The 24,169-nt window shown below is 58.3% G+C and overlaps 2 protein-coding genes across 2 annotated transcripts in view; both read left to right on the forward strand.

Moving 5' to 3' along the window:
• The first annotated feature begins 10,392 nt into the window (after positions 1 to 10,392).
• On the forward strand, positions 10,393 to 12,264 carry LOC131574250 (NADH dehydrogenase [ubiquinone] 1 beta subcomplex subunit 11, mitochondrial-like). The gene is made up of 3 exons (XM_058828670.1): positions 10,393 to 10,584; positions 11,438 to 11,568; positions 12,060 to 12,264. The coding sequence occupies exons 1-3, from the start codon at positions 10,432 to 10,434 to the stop codon at positions 12,181 to 12,183; spliced, it is 408 nt and encodes a 135-aa protein (XP_058684653.1). The 5' UTR covers positions 10,393 to 10,431; the 3' UTR covers positions 12,184 to 12,264.
• Positions 12,265 to 13,174: 910 nt separating this feature from the next.
• LOC131574253 (ubiquitin-like modifier-activating enzyme 1) overlaps positions 13,175 to 24,169 on the forward strand; it is a 50,729-nt gene continuing 39,734 nt past the window's right edge. Inside the window, 4 exon segments of the mRNA XM_058828673.1 lie at positions 13,175 to 13,287; positions 17,466 to 17,576; positions 18,787 to 18,845; positions 20,681 to 20,849. Coding sequence (XP_058684656.1) covers positions 17,466 to 17,576; positions 18,787 to 18,845; positions 20,681 to 20,849 — 339 coding nt within the window. The 5' untranslated portion in view covers positions 13,175 to 13,287.

Raw genomic sequence — 24,169 nt, forward strand, 5'->3', positions numbered from 1 at the left:
TACCCCTCTGCTCGGCCTCTGCACCCCAAAAAAAACCCCAAAATCAGGGATTGAAACCAAAAAAAATCCAAAATCGGGGATTGAAACAAAAAAAAACCTAAAATCAGGATTGAAACAAAAAAAAAACCCCAAAATCAGAGAATGAAACCCAAAAAAATCCCTCCAAATAAACCCCAAAATAAACCTAAAATCAGAGATTAAAACCCCACAAAAAAAACCCCAAAATTAGGGATTGAAACACAAAAAAAACCAAAATCAGAGATTGAAACACAAAAAAAACCCAAAATCAGGGATTGAAACCAAAATAAACCCCAAAATCAGGGATTGAACCCTAAAATAAACCCCAAAATCAGGGATTGAAACCCAAAAAAATTCCTCCAAATAAACCCCAAAATTAGGAATTGAATCCTAAAATAAACCCCAAAATTGGGGATTGAAACACAAAAAAAATCCAAAATCAGGGATTGAAACCAAAAAAACCCCAAAATCAGGGATTGAAACACAAAAAAAAACCAAAATCAGGGATTGAAACCAAAAAAACCCCAAAATCAGGGATTGAAACACAAAAAACCCAAAATCAGAGATTGAAACCAAAATAAACCCCAAAATCAGAGATTGAAACCGAAAAAAAATCCCTCCAAATAAACCCCAAAATAAACCTAAAATCAGAAATTAAAACCCCCACAAAAAAACCCAAAATCAGGGATTGAAACACAAAAAAACCCAAAATCAGAGATTGAAACCAAAATAAACCCCAAAATCAGGGATTGAACCCTAAAATAAACCCCAAAATCAGGGATTGAACCCTAAAATAAACCCCAAAATCAGGGACTGAAACCCAAAAAAATTCCTCCAAATAAACCCCAACAAACCCCAGAGATTGAAACCCCCAAAAAAACCCCAAAATCAGGGATTGAAACCCAAAAAAATCCCTCCAAATAAACCCCAAAATTAGGAATTGAACCCTAAAATAAACCCCAAAATCAGAAATTGAAAATCCCCTAAAAAAAACCCAAAATCAAGGATTGAAACCCCCCAAAAAACCCCAAAATCAGATTGAAACCCCCCAAAAATAGGGATTGAACTCCCCCCAAAAAAATCCAAAATCAAGGATTGAAACCCCCCAAAAATCTCCAAAATCAGGGATTGAAAATCCCCCACAAAATCCCAAAATCAGTGATAGAACCCCCCAAAAAAACCCCAAATAAACACTAAAAACTCCAAAATCAGAGTTTGAAACCCCCCAAAAACCCCCAAACCAGGGGACCCCCCGGGTGTTGGGAGCACCCCAATATTTAGGGGGATTTTGGGGTGAGTTTAGGGGATTTTAGGGGGATCCCCCCAAGTTTTGGGGTAAAATCCTGGGGTTTTGGGGTCACCGGCTTTGGGGACGCCGCATTTGAAACATTTCTCGCGTCGCTTGAAGTTCTGCACCCCGCACTGGGAACCCCAAAAATTATCACACCCCAAAATTATCACATCCCAAAATTATCACACCCCAAACTGGGAACCCCAAAATTATCACACCCCAACCACAACACCCCAAAATTATCACACCCCAAACTGGGAACCCCAAAATTATCACACCCAAAACTGGGAACCCCAAAATTATCACACCCCAAAATTATCACACCCCAAACTACAACACCCCAAATTATCACACCTCAAATTATTACACCCCAAATTATCACACCCCAAAATTATCACACCCCAAAATTATCACACCCCAAAATTATCACATCCCAAAATTATCACACCCCAAACTGGGAACCCCAAAATTATCACACCCCAAAATTATCACACTCAAAATTATCACACCCCAAAATTATCACACCCCAAACTGGGAACCCCAAAAATTATCACACCCAAACCACAACACCCCAAAATTATCACACCCCAAACTGGGAACCCCAAAATTTATCACACCCCAAAATTATCACACCCCAAACTACAACACCCCAAATTATCACACCTCAAATTATTACACCCCAAATTATCACACCCCAAACCACAACACCCCAAACTGGGAACCCCAAAATTACCACACCACAAATTATCACATCCCAAATTATCACACCTCAAACTGGGAACCCCAAAACCTCAGCACCCCGAAATTATCCCACCCCAAATCACAACACCCCCAAATTATCACACCCCAAACCTCAGCACCCCCAAATTATCCCACCCCAAAATTATCACATCCCAAACTGGGAACCCCAAAACCCCCCCAGAATCACTTCAGGAATTCCCAGTGCCCCCCAGTTCCTCCCAGTCCTTCCCAGTCCCCTCCCAGTACCCCCCAGTTCCTCCCAGTCCCTCCCAGTCCCCTCCCAGTCCCTCCCAGTGCCCCCCAGTCCCCTCCCAGTGCCCCCCAGTCCCCTCCCAGTGCCCCCCAGTCCCTCCCAGTCCCCCCCAGTCCCCTCTCAGTTCCCTCCCAGTGCCCCCCAGTCCCCTCCCAATCCCCTCCCAGTGCCCCCCAGTCCCTCCCAGTCCCCCCAGTGCCCCCCATTCCCCTCCGAGTGCCCCCCAATCCCCCCCAGTGCCCCTCATTCCCCTCCCAGTGCCACCCAGTCCCTCCCAGTGCCCCCCAGTCCCCTCCCAGTCCCCTCCCAGTGCCCCCCAGTCCCCTCCCAGTCCCTCCCAGTGCCCCCCAGTCCCCTCCCAGTCCCCTCCCAGTGCCCCCCAGTCCCTCCAGTGCCCCCCAGTCCCCCCCAGTGTCCCCACCTTAGCACACAGCCAGTCCTCGTTGATTTTGGGTTTGGGGTCGCTGTAGTGCAGGGACACGCGGTGCCCCAGGAGGGTCAGCCCGGCCTGGGGGGCACAGGGGGGTCACAGGGGGGTCAGAGGTCACAGGGGTCACAGGGGGGTCAGAGGTCACAGGGGGGTCACGGGGGGTCAGAGGTCACGGGGGGGCACAGGGGGGGTCAGGGGGGCACAGGGGGGGCTCAGTTCGAGGGGCACCAGGGGGGCACCAGAGCTGGAATTTGGGGGGCACCAGGACACAAATCTGGGGGGCACCAGAGCTGGAATTTGGGGGGCACCAGGGGGACACCAGGACACAAATCTGGGGGGCACCAGAGCTGTAATTTGGGGGGTACAAGGGGGACACCAGAGCTGGAATTTGGGGGGTACAAGGGGGACACCAGAGGTGGAATTTGGGGGGCACCAGGACACAAATCTGGGGGGCACCAGGGGGGCACCAGAGCTGGAATTTGGGGGGCACCAGGGGGACACCAGGACACAAATCTGGGGGGCACCAGAGCTGGAATTTGGGGGGCACCAGAGGTGGAATTTGGGGGGCACCAGGACACAAATCTGGGGGGCACCAGGGGGGCACCAGAGCTGGAATTTGGGGGCACCAGGGGGACACCAGAACACAAATCTGGGGGGGCACCAGAGCTGGAATTCGGGGGGCACCAAGGTTTGAGCTGGGGACACCTGGACTGGTCTCGAGGGGCACCAGGGGAGCACCAGGACCTGAATTTGGGGGGCACCAGAGCTGGAATCTGGGGGGCACCAGGGGGGCACTGGGATGTGAATTTGGGGGGCACCAGGGGGGCACCAGAGCTGGAATCTGGGGGGCACCAGGGGGGCACCGGGATGTGAATTTGGGGGGCACCAGGGGGGCACCGGGATGTGAATTTGGGGGGCACCAGCAGCACCAGCAGCACCAGCAGCTCGGACTGGGAGCACTGGGAGTTGCACATGGCCCCCGTGCCCATCCCCCACTGCAGGGATGGACCAGAGCTCCACATGGCCACCAGTACAGACCAGTACAGGCTGGTACAGACTGGTACAGACTGGTACAGACTGGTACGAACCAGTACGGACCAGTACGGACCCGCAGAAACCATTACATACCAGTACAGACTAGTACAAACAGGAACAAACCAGTAAAGACCAGTACAAACCCAGTACAGACCAATACAAACCAGCACAGACCAGTACAAACTGATGTAGACCAATACCAACCAGTAGAGACCGGTACAAACTGGTACGGACCAGTACAAACCAGTACAGACCGGTACAAACCGGTGTAGATCAATACAAACCAGTAGAGACCAGTACAAACCAATAGAGACCAATGCAGACCGGCACAGATCCGCACGGACCAGTACAAACCAGCAACCCCCAGTACAAATCAGTAACACCCAGTACAGACCAGTAATGCCCAGTACAAACCAATAACACCCACTACAAACCAGTAACCCCCAGTATGAACCGCTAACACCCAGTACAAACCAGTAACACCCAGTACAGACCAGTAATGCCCAATACAAACCAGTAACACCCACTACAAACCAGTAACGCCCAATACAAACCACTAACCCCCAGTACAAACCGGTCCAGACCACTAAACCCCCTGAGACCCCTCCCCCATCCCTCCCCCACCTGCTCCAGCCCCCTCCCCCTTTTGTTACCCCTCCCCCTTTTGTTGCCCCTCCCCTTCTATTGCCCCTCCTCTTTTGTTGCCCCTCCCCCTTCTGCTGCCCCTCCCCTTCTGCTGCCCCTCCCCCTTTTTCTGCCCCTCCCCTTTTGCTGCCCCTCCCCCTTTTGTTGCCCCTCCCCTTTTGTTGCCCCTCCCCCTTTTGTTGCCCCTCCCCCTTCTGCTGCCCCTCCCCTTTTGTTGCCCCTCCCCTTTTTGCTCCCCCTTTTTTGCCCCTCCCCCTTTTTTGCCCCCCCTTTTGTTGCCCCTCCCCTTTTGTTGCCCCTCCCCCTTTTGTTGCCCCTCCCCCCTTTTGTTGCCCCTCCCCCTTTTGTTGCCCCTCCCCCACCCCCTGTTGCCCCTCCCCCACCCCCCGTTGCCCCTCCCCCACCTGGTTGGCCTCCATCCACCTGGCCGCCTCCTGCACGTGATGGAATTCCACGAAGGCGAATCCTCGGCTCTGACCTGGAAAGGGGCCGGGGGTGTCGGGGTGCTGGGGGTGGGGGAGCACCCATGGGTGCTGCTGGGACCCCCCCCTCCCCCCACACCTCCCCGGGGACCCCCTGGGATGGGGAGGGGCACCCGTGGGTGGTGCCGGGACCCTTCAGGGATGCTGGAGGTGAAGCCCTGCAGGTGCTCCTGGTGCCCCTCGAGGGTCTTGGGGGGTCCTGGGGAAGGTTCTGGCACCCCTGGGTGCTCCTGGAGAAGGTTCTGGCACCCCTGGGTGCTCCTGGAGAAGGTTCTGGCACCCCTGAGTGCTCCTGGGGACAGGGATCAGCACCCCTGGGTGCTCCTAGGGAAGGTTCTGGCACCCCTGGGTGCTCCTAAAGAAGGTTCTGGCACCCCTGGGTGCTCCTGGGGACAGGGATCAGCACCCCTGGGTGCTCCTAGGGAAGGTTCTGGCACCCCTGGGTGCTCCTAGGGAAGGTTCTGGCACCCCTGGGTGCTCCTAAAGAAGGTTCTGGCACCCCTGGGTGCTCCTGGGGACAAGGACAGCACCCCTGGGTGCTCCTTGAGATGGGACCAGCACCCCTGGGTGCTCCTGGAGAAGGTTCTGGCACCCCTGGGTGCCCCCCGAGCCTGGTGCAGCACCCCTGGGTGCTCCTAAGGAAGGTTCTGGCACCCCTGGGTGCTCCTGGGGACAGGGACAGTGCCCCTGGCTTTGGATCTGGCACCCCTGGGTGCCCTTAAGGAAGGTTCTGGCACCCCTGGGTGCCCCCCAAATCTGGTGCAGCACCCCTGGGTGCCCCTAAAGACAGGACCAGCACCCCTGGGTGCTCCTAAGGGGGGACAGACACCCCTGGGTGCCCCTAAAGACAGGATCAGCACCCCTGGGTGCTCCTAAGGGGGGACAGACACCCCTGGGTGTCCCTGGGGAAAGGATGAGCACCCCTGGGTGCCCCTGAGGGGGGAACAGACACCCCTGGGTGCCCCTGGGGACAGGACCAGCACCCCTGGGTGCTCCTGGGAAAGGGATGAGCACCTCTGGGTGCCCCCAAAGATGGGACCAGCACCCCTGGGTGCCCCCGAGAACAAACCTGGCACCCCTGGGTGCCCCTAAAGACAGGATCAGCACCCCTGGGTGCTCCTGGGGAGGGGACGGACACCCCTGGGTGTCCCTGGGAACGGGATCAGCACCCCTGGGTGCTCCTGGAGAGGGGACAGACACCCCTGGGTGCTCCTGGGGAAGGGACGGACACCCCTGGGTGTCCCTGGGAACGGGATCAGCACCCCTGGGTGCTCCTAAAGATGGGAACAGCACCCCTGGGTGCCGTGAGGAATGGGATCAGCACCCCTGGGTGCTCCTAAAGATGGGACTGGCACCCCTGGGTGCCCCTAGGGACAGGACCAGCACCCCTGGGTGCCCCTAAAGATGGGAACAGCACCCCTGGGTGCCGTGAGGGATGGGATCAGCACCCCTGGGTGCCGTGAGGGATGGGATCAGCACCCCTGGGTGCTCCTGGGGAGGGGACGGACACCCCTGGGTGTCCCTGGGGGACAGGACCAGCACCCCTGGGTGCTCCTAAAGCTGGGACTGGCACCCCTGGGTGCCCCTAGGGACAGGACCAGCACCCCTGGGTGCCCCTAAAGATGGGATCAGCACCCCTGGGTGCCCCTAAAGATGGGAACAGCACCCCTGGGTGCCGTGAGGGATGGGATCAGCACCCCTGGGTGCTCCTGAGAAAGCGACAGACACCCCTGGGTGCCCCCTGAGCCTGGCACAAGCAGCCCTGGGTGCCCCTGGTCCTGGGATCAGCACCCCCTGGGTGCCCAAAAAAGGTGACAAACACCCCTGGGTGCCCCCTGAGCCTGGCAGAAACGCTCTCAGGTGCCCCTTGGGACAGGACCAGCACCCCTGGGTGCCCCAGAGAAGGTGACAGAGACCCCCAGGTGCCCCCTCAGGACCAGCCCAGCACCCCCGGGTGCCCCTGGAACAGGTAAAGCCCCCCCCACGAGGGTTCAGGGTGCCCCCCACCCCAAAGGATGCCAGGAGGGAGGAGTGGGGGGCCCAGGTGTGCAGGGGAGGGCCCAGGTGTGCAGGGAGGATCCAGATGTGCAGGGGGTGGAGCCCAGGTGTGCAGGGGGTGGAGCCCAGGTGTGCAGGGGAGGGCCCAGATGTGCAATGAGGATATCCAGATGTGCAGGGGGTGGAGCCCAGATGTGCAGGGGAGGGCCCAGATGTGCAGGGGGTGGAGCCCAGGTATGCAGGAAGAGCCCAGGTGTGCAGGGGGTGGAGCCCAGGTGTGCAGGGGTGGGGCCCAGATGTGCAGGGAAGATCCAGATGTGCAGGGGGTGGAGCCCAGGTGTGCAGGGGAGGGCCCAGGTGTGCAGGGGTGGAGCCCAGGTATGCAGGAAGAACCCAGATGTGCAGGGGGTGGAGCCCAGGTGTGAAGGAAGGATCCAGATGTGCAAGAAGGATCCAGGTGTGCAGGGAGGGCCCAGGTGAGGCTCACCTGAGGATTTGTTGCGCATCAGCCGCACCTCACGGGGCTGCACCCCCTGCGCCTGCAGCTGCGCCCGGATCTGTGGGGACAGGGCTGGGTCACCTGGGGACACCTGGGGACAGCTGGGGACACCTGGGGACAGGGCTGGGACCCCTGGGGACACCTGGGGACAGGGCTGGGTCACCTGGGGACACCTGGGGACAGGGCTGGGTCACCTGGGGACACCTGGGGACAGGGCTGGGTCACCTGGGGACACCTGGGGACACCTGGGGACAGGGCTGGGTCACCTGGGGACACCTGGGGACACCTGGGGACAGGACTGGGACCCCTGGGGACAGGACTGGGACCCCTGGGGACAGGGCTGGGACCCCTGGGGACACCTGGGGACAGGACTGGGACACCTGGGGACACCTGGGGACACCCCAGAGGACACCTGGGAGCACCCAGGGCTGGGTACACCTCAAACCCCACCTGAGCCTCTTCACCTGAGAGCCCCCAAATGTCCCAGATAAAGGGGCAGGGCCCCCAAAAAGGGGGCGTGGTCATCCCAGAAGGGCGTGGCTAATGCTAAGGGGGTGTGGCTATACCCGGAAAAGGGGTGGAGCCTTTCAAAAAAGGGGTGTGGCCATCCCAGAAGGGCGTGGCTATGGCTGAAGGGGGCGGGGCTATCCCAGGAAAAGGGGCGGAGCCATTCCCCAAAGGGGGCGTGGCCAAAGAGGGCGTGGCTCACGTCGTTCTCGGTGGCCGCCTGGGGCAGCATGCGGAGCATGACGATGGTGCTGGCCCTCGGCTCCTCCTCGGCGCCCTCCCGGTAATCCTGGTCCCGGTAATCGCCGTCGGCGCCGAACGGCAGCGCCGGGGGGTCCCGGGGAGGCTCCCGGGGCTGCTCCCGTTTCCGGGGGGGCTCTGAGTTCTCGTAGGAGGCCTGGGGGAGGGGAGGGGAGGGGAGGGATGAGTGGGAGGGGGCTCGGTGCCCACCCGCCGTGGGGTGAGCCCTCCCCGGCAGCCGGCGTGTTGGAGCCTGAGACACAGAGTGTGTGCTCTTGGTTCTAATTCTTTAGTTCTAGGATCCAAACAAACACCAAATTTCACGTAATATAAAATTCATGAGCGTGTTTCCATGGTGATACATGAAAACAAACGATAAATTTAGATTAAAAAATCGTGTGTGTAGATTAAAAAGTTTCTTAAATCACTGGGTGAAAAAGCAGCTGAGAGAACAGGAGACAAGACGGAAAATTCAGAGTGGTGCCTCTTGTTCTTCTTCTTTCTTCCTCACGTTCTTCTCCTGGGGGTTTTTGGGTGGTTTCAAGGGATTGGGTAAAAAATGTCACAGTGCAGGGCACAGGTGTTGGGTTACTGGGTCACTAAGAACAATAATTTAGTTGGCTTTTGTTAATTGGGTAAATGGATTTATAAAAGACTTTAAAGAGAATCATTTTTAATTATTTTACTCCTTTTCTATCATAGTGCATACAGCTCCTTGTACTTTGTAACGGTGACAAGAAAAGAATGAACAACTGAAACCAAACGAAAGAAAATTACCTCACTCTCATCAATCTTTAGCTCAAAGGGAAAAAAAAAACAAATTTAAGGTCTGCAATGAGACAGTGGCTCACCTGAGGGGGGGTCCCGGCAGCAGGGGGTCCCTCCGGGGGTCCCCCGTAGCCGCGATAATCCATGTCGCGATAGTCGTGATCGCGCTGGCTGCGGGAGCCGTCCTCGGAGAGGGGTGGGGCACCCCCGTAACGCCCCGTGCGGTCCCCACGGCCACCCCTGGAGAGGAGATGGGGTCAGCTGTGCACCCCAAACCTTCATGGGGTCCCCAAATGGCTCCTTTCACTTTCTGGGGTCCCCAAATGGTTCCTTTCACCCTCGTGGGGGTCCCCAAATGGCTCCTTTCACCTTCTGGGGTCCCCAAATGGTTCCTTTCACCCTCGTGGGGTCCCCAAATTGTTCCTTTCACCCTCTGGGGGTCCCCAAATGGCTCCTTTCACCTTCTGGGGTCCCCAAATGGCTCCTTTCACCTTCTGGGGGTCCCCAAAGCCCCCCCTGCCCTCGGTGGTCCCCAAATGCCATCACCCCCCACCACGGTATCGCCAAATATCCCCAAATTCCCTGGTGTCACCTCCCCAAAATATGAAATTTATTCTCGTGGGGCTCCTCAGGAGCTCCCCGGATGTTTTTCCCCCCCCTCAGTCCCGGGTTTTGGGGATCCTCAGGTTCCCCTCCCCTACCTGCGCTCGTACTCCATGCTGGCAGCACCTCTGAGGGCAGCAACTGGTCAGACTGGGAGGAACTGGGGGCTGAAGGAACGGGGAAAGCGCTGGGGATGGACTGGGAGAAACGACTTGAAAATTCTCTGGTAAACTGGGAAAGGCAAGGCGGGAACAAAGATGGAACTGGGATGAACTGGGGAGCACCGGGCCGTGCTCAAGGGAGGAGGAGCACACAGGACCACCCTCACACCCCGCCTCTAATTAACATGCGAGCCCACACCTCCTAATTAACATGCATAATCCCGCATGAGAAATGAGCGTGGGAATCCCAGCCCCGCGTCCCGCTCTCACACCCCCTCCCTCACAAACTGCACCGGGAGTTCCGCTCCGCCCCGCCCCTCCCGGTGAGTCCCGCCCCTCCCGGTGAGTCCCTCCCATCCCCGTCAGCCCCTCCCCATCCCGGCCGGGCCCGTTCCGCCCCTCACGGACGTTCCGACCTTCCCGAGCGCTGCCGCCGCCGCTTCCGAGCGCCAAAATGGCGGCGCCGCTCCCGCTCACTGAAACCCGTCCCGCCCGCCAACCCTCGCCGCGCTCCCATTGGGCGAGGCTCCCGTCAGTCCTAAAATCCCGCGTTCTAATTGGTCCTCGCTGTACAGGGGGCGGTGCAGCGCTACGGCCGGCTATGATTGGCTGCGGAGAAAGCACCGTGAGGGAGCGGGTGGGACAAAGCGAACGCAGCGCTGTGATTGGCTGAGCGGCGCGTGGGCGGGACTAAAGCGGCGATGCGAGGTCGCGATTGGCTGAGTTGAGCGGAAGAGGAGAGGCGGAGAGCCGGGGCAAAATGGCGGCGCTGTGGCGGGCGCTGCGGGCGCTGCGGGCGCTGCCCGCCGGGGCTCGGGGCCGCTCGGCCGCGTCCTCCGGGGCCGTGGCGCTGCCGCGGCCGCTCGGAGCCGACGCGCACGAGGAGGAGCCGATGCTGGTGGCGCAGAAAAAGGTGAGAGGCCAAGGGCAAAGCGGGAGGGGCGGGACGGGGGTGTGAGGGGGAATGGAGGGGGGCGTGGTCAGTGGGTGGGCGGGGCCTCCTTGGGCCGGGCTTTTATGTTGTGAGGGGGCGTGGCCTAATTAAAGTGGGCGTGGCTTAATATGAACGGCGCTTTGGGTAATGTTAAAAGTGGGCGGGGCTTAATTTTGGGCGGTGCTTCGCCCTGAGGAGGGGGCGTGGCCTGTGCTGAATTTGGGGAGGGGTCACACTTGGGGTCTGTCCCGAATTTGGGGAGGGGGTCACACTTGGGGTCTGTCCCGAATTTGGGGAGGGGGTCACACTTGCGGTCTGTGCTGAATTTGGGGAGGGGGTCACACTTGGGGTCTGTGCCGAATTTGGGGAGGGGGTCACACTTGGGGTCTGTCCCGAATTTTGGGAGGGGGTCACACTTGCGGTCTGTGCTGAATTTGGGGAGGGGGTCACACTTGGGGTCTGTGCTGAATTTGGGGAGGGGGTCACACTTGGGGGCTGTGCTGAATTTGGGGAGGGGGTCACACTTGGGGTCTGTGCCGAATTTGGCTCCAGGTTTGGGGGCGTTTTGGGGGAATTTGGGGTGGTTGGGGAGGGGTTGGAAGGGGTTTTGGGGAGGATTTGGGATGGTTGGGAGAGGCTTGAGAGGGATTTAGGGTGCTTGGGGGAAAGTTTTGGGGTGGCTTGAGGGTATTTTGGGGGGACAATTTGGGGAGGGGGACACACCCGGTGACCCTCAGGGAGGTGGGAAGGGAAGGGGCGTGGCCTGGGCCGAATTTGGGGAGGGGGTTTGGCACACCTGAGGGGGGTCTCAGCAGGTTTTGCCCCCTCACAGAACCCCGATTACCACGGATTCTCGGCCGACCCCGAAGCCGATGTCGCCAACATGCGCGCCGCCTTCCTGGCCGGCGTCTCCATCGCCATCGTCCTCGGCTCCGTCTTCGTGCATTACCTGCCCGACTACGGGTCCGTGAGAGGGGGGGTCTCACCCGGGAAACCCCCCCGGGGTAAAGGGGGGAGGGGGACAGCCCCTGGGAGAAGCGATGGAGGGGCTGGCGTTGATATTTTTGGGGTTTTTAGAGGGTTTTGGGTGTTGTGGGGTCTGCTGAGAGCTCTGTGAGAGCTTCACGGGGAGTTTAGGAGCCGGCACGATGCCCCTGTGGGGGTCTCCAGGGATTCTTTGGGGGTTTTGGGGTCCGTAGCACCCTTGGCAGCTCTGGGGGTGTCCGTAGGAGCCCGTAGGGAGAAGATTTGGGGGATTTGGGAGAGGATTTAGGGGGACTGCAGAGCCCTGGGGGGGGCTGTGGGAGGGTTAGGGAGGTGGGAAATGCTTCGGGTGGTCTCGGGGGACCTGTAGGGACCCCTGGGTGCTTGAGGAGGGAGGAATTTGCACACCTGGCGGGGAATTTGAGGTGTCCCCATGGAGGTGTGGGCTCACCTGTCCGTTCCCCCCACAGGCTGCAGCAGTGGGCCCGGCGCGAGGCCGAGTTCCAGGTGCGGGAGCGGGAGCGCCGGGGGCTGCCCCTGCTCACCTCCAACTACTACGACCCCGATCGCCTCTCCCTGCCCTCCTCGGAGTGACCCCCGGAACCCTCAGCTGCCCCCCTGGACTGACCCCGGACCCTTTTCTTGATTTATGAATAAAGTTCTGGGTCCCCCTGACTCCCGGGCCTTTTATTTTGGGGGGTGGAGGAACGAGAAACTACATCTCCCAGCGGCCCTTGCTGCTTCGTGACGTCACAATCCCGCGACGCAACCCCGAAATGGCGCGCTGGCGCCCGCGCGGCGCTCGTGACTACATCTCCCAGCGGTCCTTGCGAGGCGTGACGTCACCAGCCAGCGACGCCGAGCGGAAATGGCGCGCTGGTCCCCAAGGCCCCTCCCGTAAGGCCCCGTTTGTCCCCATAGCCCCCTCCCATGGCCCCCCTCAGCCACCGGAGCCCCGCAGAACCTTCCAGAGAGCCCCGCGGCTCCCCACGCCCCCCGTGGGCTCCCCTCGCTCCCCTTTTGCCTCCTCAGATCCTCCCCGCAGCTCTGTGTAGCACCCCCACAGCTCTCCTGGGGTCCCCCAGAGATTTCTGAGCGTTCCTGCGTCGCTTTCAAAGCCTCCTACTTCAAGTTTTCCATTCACTCAGCTGAATAAAGCCGCGTAACTCAGCGTGACGCTACGTAAAGTCTCCTGCGCTTTCTCGTGAGCTCTCTGAGCGCTGCTGGGAGCCTCTCGTCCCTTCTAACCCCATTAAAAGCGAGCCCAGGTCCCTATAGCCCCCCCCACGGGCCCCTATAGCTCCCGTATAGCCCCCCCCCCCCCCCGCGCTCCGCCATTTCCAGCCCCGTGTCCCCTCCCGGCCGCCGTCGCGCGGTGTCACGAGGCCGCGCAAAGGGGCGTGGCCTTCCTCATCCGGGTCCTTTGGGCAGGAAAAGGGGCGTGGCCAGCCGGGGCGCGCCCGCCCAATCCCCGCGTCGGGCGAGGCGGGGAGGGAGGGGGGGCGGGCGGTGGCGGGAGGCGGCAGCCAATGGGAGCGCGGCGCCGGGGGGAACCGACCAATGGGAGAGCGCGGGGGGCGTGGCCTCGCGCGCGCAGGGAGGGGGCGGCGGGTGGCAGCGGCTGCGGCCGCCATCTTGTCGCGGAGGAGCCGAGCGGAGCGGGCGGGACCCGGCGGCGGGGCCTGGACAGCGACATTGGTGCGGGGCAAGGGGGGCGAGCCCGGGGGTCCTCGGGGGTTGCCCGGGGCTGGAGGGGCGAGGGGAGGTGGTCCCGGGGCGGGCGAGTGCGGCCCCGCCTTGAGGGAGCCGGCGCCGGGCCCTGAGGGGGGCGGAGGGGGGGGGGAAGTGTGAGGGGAAACCGCCCCCCCCCCCCCCTCACGGGGACCCTCAGGGTGGGGAGGGCGGGCCGGGACCGCGACCCCCGCTCGGGGACCCCCGGGGATGGGGATCCCCCAGTTCGGGGACCCCCGGGGATGGGGAACACCCGTTTGGGGACCCCCGGGGATGAGGAACCCCCAGTTCGGGGACCCCCGGGGATGGGGAACCCTCAGTTCGGGGACCCCCGGGGATGAGGAACCCCCAGTTTGGGGACCCCCGGGGATGAGGAACCCTCGTTTGGGGACCCCCGGGGATGAGGAACCCCCACTTGGGGACCCCCGGGATTGGGGAACCCTCGTTTGGGGACCCCCGGGGATGAGGAACCCCCAGTTCGGGGACCCCCGGGAATGGGGAACCCCCAGTTCGGGGACCCCCGGGATTGGGGAACCCTCAGTTCGGGGACCCCCGGGGATGAGGAACCCCCAGTTCGGGGACCCCCGGGGATGAGGAACACCCGTTTGGGGACCCCTGGGGATGAGGAACCCTCAGTTCGGGGACCCCCGGGGATGAGGAACCCTCAGTTCGGGGACCCCCGGGGATGGGGAACCCCCAGTTCAGGGACCCCCGGGATTGGGGAACCCCCAATTCGGGGACCCCCGGGAATGGGGAACCCCCAGTTCAGGGACCCCCGGGGATGGGGAACCCCCACTTGGGGACCCCCAGGATTGGGGAACCCTCAGTTCAGGGACCCCCGGGGATGGGGAACCCCCGTTTGGGGACCCCCGGGGATGGGGAACCCTCAGTTCGGGGACCCCCGGGGATGAGGAACCCTCAGTTTGGGGACCCCCGGGATTGGAGAACCCCCACTTGGGGACCCCCGGGGATGAGGAACCCCCATTTGGGGACCCCCGGGATTGGGGAACCCTCAGTTCGGGGACCCCCGGGGATGGAGAACCCTCGTTTGGGGACCCCCGGGGATGGGGAACCCCCAGTTCAGGGACCCCCGGGGATGAGGAACCCTCAGTTCGGGGACCCCCGGGATTGGGGAACCCTCAGTTCAGGGACCCCCGGGATTGGGGAACCCTCAGTTCAGGGACCCCCGGGGATGGGGAACCCCCACTTGGGGACCCCCAGGATTGGGGAACCCTCAGTTCAGGGACCCCCGGGGATGGGGAACCCCCAGTTCAGGGACCCCCGGGATTGGGGAACCCCCAGTTTGGGGACCCCCGGGGATGGGGAACCCTCAGTTCGGGGACCCCCGGGATTGGGGAACCCCCACTTGGGGACCCCCGGGGATGGGGAACCCTCAGTTCGGGGACCCCCGGGGATGGGGAACACCCGTTTGGGGACCCCCGGGGATGGGGAACCCTCAGTTCGGGGACCCCCGGGGATGGGGAACCCTCAGTTCGGGGACCCCCGGGGATGGGGAACACCCGTTTGGGGACCCCCGGGGATGGGGAACCCCCACTTGGGGACCCCTGGGGATGGGGAACCCCCAATTCGGGGACCCCCGGGAATGGGGAACCTCAGTTCGGGGACCCCCGGGGATGGGGAACACCCATTTGGGGACCCCCGGGATTGGGGAACCCTCAGTTTGGGGACCCCCGGGGATGGGGAACCCTCAGTTCAGGGACCCCCGGGGATGGGGAACCCCCAGTTCGGGGACCCCCGGGAATGGGGAACCCCCACTTGGGGACCCCCGGGGATGAGGAACCCTCAGTTCGGGGACCCCCGGGGATGAGGAACCCTCAGTTTGGGGAGCCCCGGGGATGAGGAACCCTCAGTTCGGGGACCCCCGGGGATGAGGAACCCTCAGTTTGGGGACCCCCGGGAATGGGGATCCCCCAGTTCAGGGACCCCCGGGATTGGGGAACCCCCAATTCGGGGACCCCCGGGAATGGGGAACCCCCAGTTCAGGGACCCCCGGGAATGGGGAACCCCCAGTTCAGGGACCCCGGGATTGGGGAACCCCCACTTGGGGACCCCCGGGGATGAGGAACCCCCACAAAAGAGGCCCCAAGACCGGGGTGGGACCCCCGGGACCCCTCAGGGGTGGGGGTGGGGGGGGTGATGCTGTCCCTGGTGGGACCTGATGTCCCTCGGTGCCACCCTCGCTGTCCCCAAGTGTCCCCAAGTGTCCCCAAGTGTCCCTGTCCCCCCTCCCCCGCTGCTCTCCGTCCCTTTTGTGTCGCTGTGTCTGTCCCCGGTGTCACCGGGGCGGTGACAGCACCGGGAGTGGCCCGGGGGGTGTCGCACCTGGTGGCCCCGCCCGTGACCTGATTCACCTGGTGCCACCCTCGGTGTCCCCGCTGTCCCCTGGTGTCACCTGGAGCGTCACCCGCTGGGCTCGGTGTCACCTGGTGTCACCTGCAGTGTCACCTGCTGTGCTTGGTGTCACCTGGTGTCACCTGGAGTGTCACCCGCTATGCTTGGTGTCCCCTGGTGCCACCCTCGGTGTCCCCGCTGTCACCTGGTGTCACCTGCAGTGTCACCTGCTGCGCTTGGTGTCACCTGGTGTCACCTGCAGTGTCACCCCCTGTCCCTGGTGTCACCTGCAGCGTCACCTGCTGTGTCACCCACTGTGCTCGGTGTCACCTCTTGTCACCCTGTGTGTCCCTGGTGTCACCTGCAGCGTCACCCCCTGTCCCTGGTGTCACCTGGTGTCACCCTGTGTGTCCCTGGTGTCACCTGGTGTCACCTGCAGCGTCACCTGCTGTGCTTGGTGTCACCTGGTGTCACCCTGTGTGTCCCTGGTGTCACCTGCAGTGTCACCCGCTGTGCTCGGTGTCACCTGGTGTCACCTGCAGTGTCACCCTCTGTCCTGGTGTCACCTCTTGTCACCCTGTGTGTCCCTGGTGTCACCTGGTGTCACCTGCAGCATCACCTGCTGTCCCTGGTGTCACCTCTTGTCACCCTGTGTGTCCCTGGTGTCACCTGGTGTCACCCCCTGTGTCCCTGTCAGTGTCACCGTGTGTGTCACCCAATGCTGTTGGTGACCTCACGTCACCACAGATGTCCCCTCTTGTCCCTGTGTCTCCCAGTGTGTCCCCATCCCTGTCCCCATCCCTGTCCCCATTCCTGTCCCCATCACTGTCCCCATTCCTGTCCCCATCCCTGTCCCTGTCCCCATCCCTGTCCCCACTGTCCCCATCACTGTCCCCATCCCTGTCCCCATTTCTGTCCCCATCCCTGTCCCCATCACTGTCCCCATCCCTGTCCCCATCCCTGTCCCCATCACTGTCCCCGTGTCACTGGGGCTGTTTTGTGTCCCCAAATGTCCAGTCCATTACTGTCCCTGTCCCCAAATGTCCAGCTGTTCTCTGTCCCCAGATGTCCCCTGACCTGTCCCCAGCTGTTCCCTGATGTCCCCTGATGTCCCTGTGTGTCCCCTGATGTCCCTGTCCCCAGATGTCCAGCTCCCCGCTGTCCCCTCACGTGTCCCCTGCTGTCCCCTGATGTCCCCAGCTGTCCCCAGCTGTCCCCTAACGTGTCCCCAGCTGTCCCCAGCTGTCCCCTGATGTCCCCTGATGTCCCTGTCCCTGTCCCCAGATGTCCCCTCACGTGTCCCCTGCTGTCCCCTGATGTCCCCAGCTGTCCCCAGCTGTCCCCTAACGTGTCCCCAGCTGTCCCCAGCTGTCCCCTCACGTGTCCCCTGATGTTCCCTGATGTCCCCAGCTGTCCCCTGATGTCCCCTAACGTGTCCCCTGATGTCCCCAGCTGTCCCCAGCTGTCCCCAGCTGTCCCCTAACGTGTCCCCAGCTGTCCCCAGCTGTCCCCTGCTGTCCCCTGCTGACCCCAGATGTCCCCTAACGTGTCCCCAGCTGTCCCCTAACGTGTCCCCTGCTGTCCCCTGATGTCCCTGTGTGTCCCCTAACGTGTCCCCAGCTGTCCCCAGCTGTCCCCTAACGTGTCCCCTGCTGTCCCCAGCTGTCCCCTGATGTCCCCTGATGTCCCTGTCCCTGTCCCCAGATGTCCAGCTCCCCGCTGTCCCCAGCTGTCCCCTGATGTCCCTGTCCCTGTCCCCTGATGTCCCCTGATGTCCCTGTCCCTGTCCCCAGATGTCCAGCTCCCCGCTGTCCAAGAAGCGCCGCGTCTCTGGGTCAGAGCCACCGTCGGGCTCCAGCCGCGCCCCTGCCCCCGCCGTGTCCCCGAGCGTCACCCCCGCCAACGTGAGTGCCACCACCCCCTGGGGACACCTGCTGGGACACCTGGTGTCATTGTCACCTCTGCTGGGACACCTGGTGTCACTGTCACCTCTGCTGGGGACACCTGCTGGGACACCTGGTGTCATTGTCACCTCTGCTGGGGACACCTGGTGTCACTGTCACCTCTGCTGGGGACACCTGCTGGGGACACCTGGTGTCATTGTCACCTCTGCTGGGTGTCAGTGGTGTCACTGTCACCTCTGCTGGGGACACCTGGTGTCACTGTCACCCCTGCTGGGTGTCAATGGTGTCACTGTCACCTCTGCTGGGGATACAGCGTCACCTGCACCTTCCTCGGTGTCACCTGGGGGGTGCCATGTGTCCCTTAGTGTCACCTGGGGGGTGGCATGTGTGTCTTGGTGTCACCTGAGGGGTGCCATGTGTCCCTTGGTGTCACCTGGGGGGTGCCATGTGTCCCTTGATGTCATTTAGAGGGTGGCATGTGTCCCTTGGTGTAACTTGTGGGAGTGACATGTGTCTCTCAGTGTCACCTGGGGGGTGGCATGTGTGTCTTGGTGTCACCTGGGGGGTGGTACATGTCCCTTGGTGTCACTTAGGGGGTGGCACATATCTCTCAGTGTCACCTGAGGGGTGGCACATGTCCCTCAGTGTCACCTGGGGGGTGCCATGTGTCCCATGGTGTCACCTGGTGGGTGGTACACGTCCCTTGGTGTCACCTGGTGGGTGGTACATGTCTCTCAGTGTCACCTGGGGGGTGGCATGTGTCCCTGGTGTCACCTGGGGGGTGCCATGTGTCCCTCAGTGTCACCTGGGGGGTGCCATGTGTCCCATGGTGTCACCTGGTGGGTGGTACATGTCTCTCAGTGTCCCTTCTCAGGGTCATCTCCTGTCCCTTGTGGGGTGGCATTTGTCCCCCAGGTCCTCAGTGTCCCCTCAGCACTGGGTAGTGTCACCTCCTGGGTGTCACCTGTGGGTTTTGGGGGTGACACGTGTCCCTCGATGTCACCTGGGGGCGTGGCACGTGTCCCTCGATGTCCCTTCAGCCTCCTTGGGGTCATCTCCTGTCCCTTGTGGGGTCCCTCTTTGTCCTGGGGGGTGGCATTTGTCCCCCAATGTCCCCTCGGGGACACCATGGTGACACTGCTGTCCCCGTGGTGGCACCAATGTCCCCGTGGTGACATCACTGTCCCCGTGGTGTCACTGCTGTCCCCAGGGAATGGCGAAGAACGGGGCCGAGGCCGAGATCGATGAGGGGCTCTACTCGCGCCAGCTGTGAGTGACGGGGACACGGGGGGGGCTGGGGTCTCTTTTGGGGTCTGGGGTCCCTTTTGGGGTCCCTTTTCAGGGGCTGGGGTCCCTTTTGGGGGGTCTGGGGTCCCTTTTGGGGAGTCTGGGGTCCCTTTTGGGGTCCTTTTGGGGGGCTGGGGTCCCTTTTGGGGGGTCTGGGGTCCCTTTTGGGGGGCTGGGGTCCCTTTTGGGGTCCCTTTGGGGGGCTGGGGTCCCTTTTGGGGGGTCTGGGGTCCCTTTTGGGGGGTCTAGGGTCCCTTTTGGGGGTCTGGGGTCCCTTTTGGGGTCCCTTTGGGGGGCTGGGGTCCCTTTTGGGGTCCCTTTTGGGGGGTCTGGGGTCCCTTTTGGGGTCCCTTTTGGGGGGCTGGGGTCCCTTTGGGGGGGTCTGGGGTCCCTTTTGGGGTCCCTTTGGGGGGTCTGGGGTCCCTTTTGGGGTCCCTTTGGGGGGCTGGGGTCCCTTTTGGGGGGGTCTGGGGTCCCTTTTGGGGGTCTGGGGTCCCTTTTGGGGGGTCTGGGGTCCTTTTGGGGTCCCTTTTTGGGGTCTGGGGTCCCTTTGGGGGGGTCTGGGGTCCCTTTTGGGGGGTCTGGGGTCCCTTTTGGGGGGTCTGGGGTCCTTTTGGGGTCCCTTTTGGGGGGGTCTGGGGTCCTTTTGGGGGGGCTGGGGTCCCTTTTGGGGGGTCTGGGGTCCCTTTTGGGGAGTTTTGGGGTTCCCAGGAGGAATTTTGTGTTCCCAATGGTATTTTTTGGGCTCCCAGTGACATTTTTTGTCTCCTGATGACATTTTTGGGGTTCCTGATGACATTTTTTGGGTTCCCACTGAAGTTTTTGGGTTCCCAGTGATGTTTTTATGCTCTTTATGACATTTTTTTGTCTTCTGATGACATTTTTTTGTTTCCTGATGACATTTTTTGTCTCCTGATGACGGTTTGGGGGTTCCTGGTGACATTTTTTGTTTCCTGATGACATTTTTTTGTCTCCTGATGACATTTTATTATGTCCTGATGACAGTTTGAGGGTTCCTGGTGACATTTTATTGTCTCCTGATGACATTTTTTGTGTCCTGACGACATTTTTTGTCTCCTAATGACACTTTTTAGTTTCCTAGTGACATTTTCTTATTTCCTAATGACATTTTTTAGTTTCCTAATGACATTTTTTTGTCTCCTAATGACATTTTTTTGTTTCCTGATATTATTTTTTTGTCTCCTGATGACAGTTTGGGGCTCCTGATGACATTTTTTGGGTTCCCACTGAAGTTTTTGGGTTCCCAGTGATATTTTTTGTGCTCTTTATGGCATTTTTTTGTCTCCTGATGACATTTTTTGTCTCCTGATGACAGTTTGGGGGTTCCTGATGACATTTTTGGGGCTCCTGATGACGTTTTTTGTGCTCTCAATGACATTTTTTAATCTCCTGATGACATTTTTTTGTCTCCTGATGACATTTTTGGGGCTCCTGATGACATTTTTGGGGTTCCTGGTGACATTTTTGGGGCTCCTGATGACATTTTTGGGGTTCCTGATGACGTTTTTTGTGCTCCCAATGACACTTTTTAATCTCCTGATGACATTTTTTTGTCTCCTGATGACATTTTTGGGGCTCCTGATGACATTTTTGGGTTCCTGATGACATTTTTTGGGTTCCTGATGACATTTTTGGGGTTCCTGATGACATTTTTTGTCTCCTGATGACAGTTTGGGGGTTCCTGATGACATTTTTTGTCTCCTGATGACATTTTTGGGGTTCCTGATGACGTTTTTTGTGCTCCCAATGACATTTTTTAATCTCCTAATGCCATTTCTCACCTCTTTCCCCCTCAGGTACGTGCTGGGCCACGAGGCCATGAAGCGCATGCAGACCTCCAACGTTCTGGTGTCGGGGCTGCGGGGCCTGGGCGTGGAGGTGGCCAAAAACCTGGTGCTGGGAGGGGTCAAATCCGTCACCCTGCACGACCCCCAGCCCGCAGCCTGGGCAGACCTGGCCTCCCAGGTGGGTCCTGGGGGGGTTTGGGGAGATTTCAGGAGGTTTTGGGATTTTTTGGGGATTTTTTTGGATTTTTTTGGAGGGTTTTGGGATTTTTTGGGGATTTTTTGGGGTTTTTTTTTGATTTTTTTGGAGGGTTTTGGGATTTTTTTTTTATTTTTTTGGGGTTTTTGGGGTTTTTTTGGGGGGGTTTTGGGATTTTTTGGGATTTTTTTGGGGTTTTTTTGGGGTTTTTTTTGTGATTTTTGGGATTTTTTTTTATTTTTTGTGGTTTTTTGGGTCTTTTTTTCGGGTGGTGTTTGGGATTTTTTGGGGTTTTTTTGGGGATTTTTTTTTGATTTTTTTTTTGATTTTTGGGGTTTTTTTGGGGGGGTGTTTGGGGTTTTTTGGGGATTTTTTGGGGTTTTTTTGGGGATTTTTTGGGATTTTTTTTGGATTTTTTGGGTTTTTTTGGGGGGGATTTTGGATTTTTGGGGAATTTTTTGGGGTTGTTTGGGGTTTTTGGGGGTTTTTTGGGATTTTTTGGGGATTTTTTGGGTTTTTTTGGGGATTTTTTGGAGTTTTTGGTTTTTTGGGGGTTTTTTTTGGGGATTTTTGGGGTTTTTTTGGGGGGTTTTTTGGGGGTTTTTTTGAGGAGTGTTTGGGGTTTTTGGGGGTTTTTTGGGGCATCTTTGGGGGGTTTTGGGATTTTTGGGGGGGTTTTGAGGTTTTTTAGGGTTTCTTTTGGGATTTTTTGGGGGTTTTTGGGAGTGTTTGGGGGTTTTTGGGGTTTTTTTTTTTGCTGCGGGGCCTGGGCGTGGAGGTGGCCAAAAACCTGGTGCTGGGAGGGGTCAAATCCGTCACCCTGCACGACCCCCAGCCCGCAGCCTGGGCAGACCTGGCCTCCCAGGTGGGTTCTGGGAGGGTTTGGGGGGATTTCAGGAGGTTTTGGGATTTTTTTGGGATTTTTTGGGAGTTTTTTGCGGTTTTTTTGGATTTTTTTGGGGTTTTTTTTGGCATTTTTTGGGATTTTTTTTGGATTTTTTGGGTTTTTTTGGGGGGGATTTTGGATTTTTGGGGAATTTTTTGGGGTTGTTTGGGGTTTTTGGGGGTTTTTTGGGATTTTTTGGGGATTTTTTGGGTTTTTTTGGGGATTTTTTTGAGTTTTTGGTTTTTTTGGGGTTTTTTTGGGGGGGTTTTGGGGTTTTTTGGGATTTCTTTGGGGGTTTTTTGGGGGGTGTTTGGGTTTTTTTGGGGGGGTTTTTTGGGGCATCTTTGGGGGTTTTGGGATTTTTCGGGGGGTTTTGAGGTTTTTTGGGGTTTCTTTTGGGATTTTTTGGGGGTTTTCGGGAGTGTTTGGGGGTTTTTGGGTTTTTTTTTTTTTGCTGCGGGGCCTGGGCGTGGAGGTGGCCAAAAACCTGGTGCTGGGAGGGGTCAAATCCGTCACCCTGCACGACCCCCAGCCCGCAGCCTGGGCAGACCTGGCCTCCCAGGTGGGTCCTGGGGGGGTTTGGGGAGATTTCAGGAGGTTTGGGGATTTTTTTGGGATTTTTTGGGAGTTTTTTGCGGTTTTTTTTGGGATTTTTTGGGGGTTTTTTTTGGCATTTTTTGGGATTTTTTTTGGATTTTTTGGGTTTTTTTGGGGGGGATTTTGGATTTTTGGGGAATTTTTAGGGGTTGTTTGAGGTTTTTGGGGGTTTTTTGGGATTTTTTGGGGATTTTTTGGGTTTTTTTGGGGATTTTTTGGAGTTTTTGGTTTTTTTGGGGTTTTTTGGGGGGATTTTTGGGGGTTTTTTTTTGGGTGGTGTTTGGGGTTTTTGGGATTTTTTTGGGATTTTTGGGGGGGTTTTGGGGTTTTTGGGGTTTTTTGGGGGTTTTTTTGGGGGATTTTTTTGGGGGTTTTTTTGGGGTTTTTTTGGGGGATTTTTGGGGGGTTTTTTTTGGGTGGTGTTTGGGTTTTTTGGGGTGATTTGGGGTTATTTTGGGGATGTTTTTGGGGTGATTTGGGGTTATTTTGGGGGTCTGACCCTGTCCCCTCCCCAGTTTTACCTGCGGGAGGAGGACGTGGGGCGCAGCCGGGGGATGTTTTTGGGGTTATTTTTGGTGTTATTTTTTTTGGGATGTTTTTGGGATTTTTGGGGATGTTTTTGGGGTGATTTGGGGTTATTTTTGGTGTTATTTTTTTGGGATGTTTTTGGGGTGATTTGGGGTTATTTTGGGGGATGTTTTTGGGGTGATTTGGGGTTATTTTGGGGGTCTGACCGTGTCCCCTCCCCAGTTTTACCTGCGGGAGGAGGACGTGGGGCGCAGCCGGGGGATGTTTTGGGGTTATTTTGGGGGATGTTTTTGGGGTTGTTTGGGGTTATTTTTGGTGTTATATTTTTGGGATTTTTGGGGTTATTTTGGGGGATGTTTTTGGGGTGATTTGGGGTAATTTTGGGGGTCTGACTGTGCCCTCTCCCCAGTTTTACCTGCGGGAGGAGGACGTGGGGGGTTTTTGGGGTTATTTTTGGTGTTATTTTTGGGGTTATTTTTGGTGTTATTTTTTTGGGATGTTTTTGGGATTTTTGGGGATGTTTTTGGGATTTTTGGGGATGTTTTCAGTGTTATTTTTTTGGGATGTTTTTGGGATTTTTGGGGTTATTTTGGGGGATGTTTTTGGGGTGATTTGGGGTTATTTTGGGGGTCTGACCCTGTCCCCTCCCCAGTTTTACCTGCGGGAGGAGGACGTGGGGCGCAGCCAGGGGATGTTTTTGGGGGGATGTTTTTGGGATTTTTGGGGTTATTTTTGGTGTTATTTTTTGGGGATATTTTTGGGATTTTGGGGTTATTTTGGGGGATGTTTTTGGGGTGATTTGGGGTTATTTTGGGGGTCTGACTGTGTCCCCTCCCCAGTTTTACCTGCGGGAGGAGGACGTGGGGCGCAGCTGGGGGATGTTTTTGGTGTTATTTTTGGATGTTTTTGGGGTTATTTTGGTGTTATTTTTGGTGTTATTTTTTTGGGATTTTTTTGGGATTTTTGGGGTTATTTTGGGATGTTTTTGGGGTTATTTGGGGTTATTTTGGGGGATGTTTTTGGGGTGATTTGGGGTTATTTTGGGGGTCTGACCCTGTCCCCTCCCCAGTTTTACCTGCGGGAGGAGGACGTGGGGCGCAGCCGGGGGATGTTTTTGGGGGGTATTTTTGGGGATGTTTTGGGGTTGTTTGGTGTTATTTTTTTGGGATGTTTTTGGGGATATTTTGGGGATATTTTTGGGATGTTTTTGGGGGTCTGACCCTGCCCCCTCCCCAGTTTTACCTGCGGGAGGAGGACGTGGGGGGTTTTGAGGTGTTTTTATGGGATGTTT

Source organism: Poecile atricapillus, unplaced genomic scaffold (assembly GCF_030490865.1).
Source record: "Poecile atricapillus isolate bPoeAtr1 unplaced genomic scaffold, bPoeAtr1.hap1 scaffold_208, whole genome shotgun sequence".
NCBI lineage: Eukaryota > Metazoa > Chordata > Aves > Passeriformes > Paridae > Poecile > Poecile atricapillus.